This window comes from Pteropus vampyrus, unplaced genomic scaffold (genome assembly GCF_000151845.1).
Source record: "Pteropus vampyrus isolate Shadow unplaced genomic scaffold, Pvam_2.0 Scaffold116, whole genome shotgun sequence".
Taxonomy (NCBI): domain Eukaryota; kingdom Metazoa; phylum Chordata; class Mammalia; order Chiroptera; family Pteropodidae; genus Pteropus; species Pteropus vampyrus.
The window spans coordinates 1,616,026-1,622,761 of record NW_011888897.1 but is presented as its reverse complement, the minus strand read 5'-3'; the positions used below and the strand labels follow the sequence as shown (position 1 = coordinate 1,622,761).

The window sequence follows — 6,736 nt, the reverse complement described above, 5'->3', positions numbered from 1 at the left end:
TCCTGGGTCCTCTGGGTGTCGGCTACCCACTGGCGGTAAGCCAGGTCTTCTCAGCATCTGCAGACCCCATATCTACCCTAGATTCACAGAAGCAGCCCCCCACCCACCTACAGAGGGCAGGATGAATCTCTCCAGAGCCTCTGTGAGCTCTGAGCCTTCCCTTTACATTATAAGAACCATGCCAGCCCCAGCATTTCTTCTCAGCCTTATCATGGAGCCTATAGTTGTGGAAAGGATTTGCTCTGTTTGTTTTTGTGATGTTTTTCTCCACATTAGGGTCTCTATCAGATGACTCAGTGACTAAACTGCCATATTACACTGGGGACGGTGAGGGGAACCGTGACTATAACTCTGCTCCAGGTATTCGAGGCGGATCTGCCTTGGCTGGGCTGTGGGGGAAGGGGAATTTCCTTCGGAGATGAGAGCCAGGGGGGACTAGTCTTCCTTTGATTGGCATTAGAGGGGTCTCTTGTCTTTTGCTGCTCTTCTCCTTCTCTGCAATTCCTCATGTTGGGGCTGGGCTCTCAGTGTCCAGAACCATCTTCATTCTGTCACAACAGGCACAAGTTGTTTTTAAAAATAACATCTGGAAAGTATAATATGACAAGATATTTTAGTAATGCTCCTTGGTGTAGGAGTTGCTTTGAAATACATAGTCTTAAATCAAGAAATATTGAGATATTTAGATTATTTTCTGGTTTATTGGCACAACAAAATGAAATGTATGGCCTCAGCACAGACCAATTAAAACATGGACTGAATGGTGCCTCTGTTTAGCGGCCATCAGAATCTCTGGGTCAGAAAGGATTTTAGGTATTCCCTAAACCAACCTATTTACTGTGGTTTCATCTGACCCACTTGTCTGCCCTTAGAATCCTTAGCTTGGAGGACTGATGTCCCTAGTGAAGGTTACGATGATGCTGAAGAAATACCAGTACCCAAGGCTCCTCCTGCCTCTCAGAGGAGCAAAAGGGAAGTACCCCCAGAGGAGGAGAATAGGATGAGGGTCTCTCAGACAGGTGAGTGGGATTAGCCGATCTCCTGCCATCTTTCACTTCTGGCCTGAAAAGGGTGAATTTGAGTTCCTCAATGCCCATCCTTCCTGTAAATTCAAAATTTGGTTGGCCTCATATATTTGATTGCAGCATTCCTTTCTTTAATACTGTCAGATTCCTTGGAAGAGAGGAATCATTCCATATTCTTGGTATCTGTATCTCCATAACTTCATCCTTGATGTGTTTGCATTAACACTTGAAGATGAAATGAGCATATTCGCCAAATCCAAACATGGAGCAACTATTCCGATAACATTTTTGTGTAGTCTCATACATGAAAAGCAGTTAGTGATTTAAAAAAATATTGCAATATTGGAATTTGTGAGACATTTTGACAATTTAAGGTGCACTGTGATCAGATGTTGGTACTAATATGTACAAGGTCTATAATATATGGTGGCCTTAAAAATTAAAGCTATGGTGGTGAATTTTGTACTCAGAATTTGTAGGCAGCTAAGGGCTAATCTGCTCCAGACATTTCAATGGCCAAACAAAGACACTCATTTTCCAGAGAAGAGTAGTTCTCCATCTGAGGGTTCAAGTGATTCCTTGGGAAGGTGGCAACTGAGTAAGATTCCTGTAATCATTTTTGTGGGCACCTGGGAACACAAATCAAGGCCACCAAGAGCAGAGTTAGATTGTAAGTGGGGAACCGAGATTTCTCCAGATGTGATCTCCTGTGAACTCAGGACCTGAAATTGTGAACTCAGACCTGACAATTGTGAAAGGAGAAATTTTCACATTCCACATTATGATTCTTAACATTCCTGGGCCAAATCTGTGCTGATCGTGTAAGTCAGGAAAAAATCTTCAGAGAACCCTTGTGTTGGCCACAGAGATCCTGTGATCCAGTGTTTCTCAGATAACTTGAGGTCCCAGAGACCCACATGGACTGGATCCTGATAAGATAGCTCTGATACATCCCTGCTGTAACTAATATTGCATATTCTGAGCCTCCCTGAGCATTAATAGAGCCCCAGCAAGGCTTTGTCATTCCCATTTACTACACTGTCCTGCCCCTTTGTCACAATTCTAATCGAACTTCTCTTTACTGTTGCAGACTCCTCTCTGTACTTTCCTAGAGGGGCAGCTAATCCTAGGAAAGGAGAAGATAGCCCCTGGCTGCTCCAGGGGGAAAAGGAGAACCCCATGTATGATGACGTTGAACTAAGTGCTCCTGGAACATCTACAGTGGCTTTCCCATGATCCTGAATTAAAAATGAGATGAGACCTCAGATATTCTAACTGCTTGTATTCCAACAGAGTAGTGCTGACCTATAATTATATTATATGGAAATTGCTCAAAATTAAATATTCTGAATAAAGTACTTTTTGCTTTATTGATGATTTAGTAGGTTTGATCTAACTACTTTTAGACAATTGGTTCTCCATCAGTTTCTCTCAAAGGAAATGCAAGGTGAGTGAAGTGACCTGGTTTCTCATGTCCCCCACAAGCCATTCAAGGCATTATTTCATACAGGCTCATGAATGTTCCAAGTCATTCTTACTTAGACAAGGGACTCTAAACTTGGTCCACACTCATACCTTCCTTCCTAGCAAGGTGAACTCATAAAAAGAAAACCCAATCCTGAACATTCATGTATGCTCTTCCCTGAGATGTCACATCACCTGTTTTTAAACAATTCCTAGACACCAGATGTGGGTATAAGTTTTAAAGTAGAGGATGGGAGTTTGGCTAGTGAGAGAATGAATACAGCTTTTCTTATCCTGCTCAAATTTTCATAGAATAATTAAGAATGTAATTCTACATAACTGTCTCTTCCTTTTCCATCTCCAATTCCCTAGGCTAATTTTTCATTTATTACTCAAAATTAGAAAAGCTGCAACTATTTTCCTTCTACCTAACCAACCCACACTTTAAACCTCACTTCTAGGTTTTATAGAAGATGGGTGGAATATTTTATAATATTCAGTTATGTTTCTGAGTTTATCTTCCTAAGAGTAAGCACTTAGTTCAGAGCCAGATTTCATAGTTTTATGCTGTTCAAGAAAAGTATAAACTCTTTATCTAAAGGAAGGCAAGAGTATAGTCTGAGGGGAAGTGTAACACTGATTTTTCAACTGAGATTTCACTTGAGGAAAGAAGAATGTTTGAAGACTAAATTTTCTAAGGTTATTGGGGGTGAACATACCTAGATTCTTAAATGAACAGTATTCATCTATGAAGCTCAGAGTATTTATTACAAATAATTTCCTTTCATCATAGGTGCATGTGAAAACTTTGCAGTAATGAAGACAGAATTATCATTTATTTGCTATGAAAAAGGCAACATTAGAAAGATTTTCACAAGGTGTCTGGCATACTTGCTCCAAAAATGGCACTACATGGTGCCAAGCTCAACATCATCATGCTCGGAGTCCTCTTGTCACAGGACCAATGAGAATCCTTCCTCTCATGCTAGAGTTGATAGCTTTTCTAGGAGACTGAAGAGAGATGCCTGAAATGGTGAAAAGAATCTTGGTTTCAGTGGTGACAAAAAGACAGGACAGAGTCCTCTGGTGGAAGGAGACTAGTATAAAGTGGCTACAAAATACACAAGCATGGGGGTCCAACACTTGTCTGAAAGGCTAGATAGAGCTACTTCATACTGACTCAGTTACTCTGTGTAAAGTCTTGTCTTGATCTATACTGTTGGAAAGGAGGTAGATGAATAATGTCAAGAGTGAAAAAGAGACAGGAATTCTCTCTTCCACACTAGTCTGGTTTGATTTCTTAAGAAATGTAGGAAGGAGATGACCTCTCCAAAGTACCTCAGATGACCTCTCCTCAACACCTCAATAACAGATAAAATCTGATATAAAAGTATTCATGAGAACAATTTGGGTTCTCTGTCAGATGCCAAAAGGGAGCAGCCTGTTCCTAAGGAATGAGAGTCTTCATCTGTCAGTTGAAACAATGAGAGAAAATTGCATTTTATTTTCCTTCTGTGCTGAGACTTTACGACTCTAATTAAGGCCACTGCACATTCAAAGGCACACAATTGATCTCAATATTCTTAGAAGTTATTTAAATCTTCTAAATATTCGAATATATCAAGGTCAACAATATTTTTCTAACATGGGCTCTCATGTAATAAAACATCAACAAAAGCTATTTGGCTACGAGTTTTCAGGTACTATTTTCAAGTATATGGTACAGGGTTATAACGTAATATGCACATATCAGAGACCGAGGGAGGATGAATCTGGCCCAAGAGAACCTAGGCTGTCCATGTGCCTTATGAAGCTATGGAAGACACACTGACTGGGAGAGGCAAGACTGGACATCTATCATTCAGAGACAGGAGATCCCATCAGTCCTGATCACAGTATATCTGACTTTCAATCTCTCTAGTGATTGGTTGGCCTTATGATCCAACCCCTAGGAGCCCTTCTCAACAGGCCTCATCCCAAGAGCTGTGCATCATTACTATCTGGAGAAGATCTAGGGGAACATTCTCCTCTCTTAGGTCCTTTTTAAATAAGAGCTTCTGGTAAGTACAGGCATCAAGCACTCCATGTATTCAGAGTTTATTAAAATCAACTTTTGGGTCTCAATATACACATATCCCACTAAATGATCCCAATATCATACTATCTCAGGATCCAACCATCCTTCCAAATGTTCTTTTTAGCAAATTTTTGAGATTATCAGTTTCAGATGTTTAAAAAAATGGTCTATGAATCCATGCTAATCCATTAGATGCATGTTTGTAACTGAGTGGATGTAGCTGCGAATACAGAGAACTGAGTCTGATCTTTCCCTTTCTGAGGTCACAGAGTGGGCAGAGAGAGGGAAAATTGCTGTGAACTGGCAAGAAGAGATCCTTCCCGTGCTAATTATAGGAGGAATTCTCCCCAGATGAGGTTCTTGTCACATCCTCACCATCCAAGGGAAGACCTATCTCTATTACCCAGGGCAGATTCAGGGTCTCCATTCTCCTCACTGTCCTCTGTGTAATACATCAGCTTAGCCATTGAGTCATCAGATGGGTTACCTTGCAGAGAAAAAACAATCATAGACAAACAGAAAAACTTTCCCACAGTAGGAGGCCTAATGTCATGGTTCAGAAGAAATCTTGAGGCTTCAGACTTGTAGAGAGAGGGTTTATAGCTCCTGCCTTAGGAGGAGGCTAACCGTATGAGGTTGGGTTAGTGGTTGTGTCTGTGCTTGCTGAAGACAACCCATAGCCAGCTCATGAAGAGAGGAGAGGGCATGGAACACACCTGGGCTGTCCAACAGATCTTCCTTCTCTGGTGTTATGAGGTAATCAAACTCCTGGTACAAGACCTCATTGACAGCATCTTCAAAAGCAGATAAGGCTGAGGAAAGTGGCATGAGTTTAGAGACTGCCCTAGAGATATTCCTTATACAATAGACAAAGTCTTCAGTGCTTTCCAATGCTCACCCTTAGAAAGACCCCTGTGGGCTTCTAGGGTCACTTTATCAGCCTTATGCCTTTCTAGGACAGACCTAGGTTTCCTGACCATGATCTTGATCCTACACTGAATTCTATTGATATTGTCCACACAGGAAGTCATACTTTTTAAAAAGAAAGTCCTAAATTTTTTTTTAATGAAGTCATATATTTTTTTAAGAAAGTCATAATTTTTGAGTGATTTTACATTCAACCCAGGACCAAGGACTGAATTCTTTCAAATCTTAAAGTCTATTGTAGAGAAGGTAGAGTTTGCCAAAAAATAGTAATGGAGACTGATACTTGTGCACTTTTCTTGATCACAACTGGCTCAATACTCTTCCCACTACTTTATAGGTCATTTATCATCTCTAAGGCCCACCTTGGTGCTCTGCTCTCCATCTGTGTAGCTGAATCCCCAGGATGATAAAAACCAGCAAGAGAAGGCCACCAAGTATGATATAGAGGCTCTCAGATAGGGAGAAGTTACCAAGGACAGGAGATGACCTGGAATTGGTGCCTGAGGAGAGAAGAAGACCATGATATTTTAGAGAGGATCATAAGCTCAGGAGAACTCCCCTTATGAGTTCTCCTGAGTCCATTTCCTGAGTCCTCAAGACCATAAAATCACCATTCAGATACGATGGGTCTGCCTGAACTCCAAGATGTGATCAACCCAGGTCCTTCTCTGAGCTTTGTCAACCAGAATTGAATCTGGTGCTAAGGAATTTTTATAAAATCGAAGCTGATAAACAGTTTTGAAGCATTACAGCAGACGCAATTTCATAAGATTACAAATCTCTGACTATTAGGGCTTTCCGTACTGATAGGGTTAATTTTGCCAGAAATATGTAGATTCCACAGTGCCAGTCCATAGAAATATGGGCGTCTCTTCTATCTCATGATCCAGAGAGGAATAACCACTTACTTCCATGGCTGGGGGCCACTGTTGTCCTCTCACCTGGAAAGAAGAAAAGAAGAATGGGATCACTGTACTGAGTTGGCCTGAAAAAGCTATAGGGTTATATCCACCGCCACTGCCATATTGTTATTACCCCACACTCAGGAGATCAGGCAAAAGCTACTCCCAAAACTAGAGTACAGAAAGCAATGTAATCCAGGAAGTGCTTCTGGGTATAAACTCACATCTCCCTCAATTCTAATCCAGTGTCTTGGTCCACCCACTTACCATAAATCTGAATATTCTCCTCTGCCCATGGATCATGGCACTGTACCTGCTGTATGCTGGGCAATGTTGTTCTT

The 6,736-nt window shown here is 41.2% G+C and overlaps 2 protein-coding genes across 2 annotated transcripts in view; one reads left to right on the top strand and one right to left on the bottom strand.

Moving 5' to 3' along the window:
- Positions 1-2,315, top strand: part of LOC105296020 (antigen WC1.1-like) — a 34,768-nt gene extending 32,453 nt beyond the window's left edge. The window contains exons 11-12 of the mRNA XM_023533933.1: positions 873-1,019; positions 2,116-2,315. Coding sequence (XP_023389701.1) covers positions 873-1,019; positions 2,116-2,261 — 293 coding nt within the window. The 3' untranslated portion in view covers positions 2,262-2,315. The remainder of the gene's footprint in view (positions 1-872; positions 1,020-2,115) is intronic.
- A 933-nt stretch (positions 2,316-3,248) lies between these two features.
- The window catches only part of LOC111743542 (antigen WC1.1-like), a 23,344-nt gene continuing 19,856 nt past the window's right edge, over positions 3,249-6,736 (bottom strand). Inside the window, exons 5-8 of the mRNA XM_023533932.1 lie at positions 6,402-6,434; positions 5,856-5,993; positions 5,283-5,378; positions 3,249-3,514 (exon numbers count right to left, since the gene is read on the bottom strand). Of these exons, the coding sequence (XP_023389700.1) occupies positions 3,423-3,514; positions 5,283-5,378; positions 5,856-5,993; positions 6,402-6,434 (359 nt within the window). The 3' untranslated portion in view covers positions 3,249-3,422. The remainder of the gene's footprint in view (positions 3,515-5,282; positions 5,379-5,855; positions 5,994-6,401; positions 6,435-6,736) is intronic.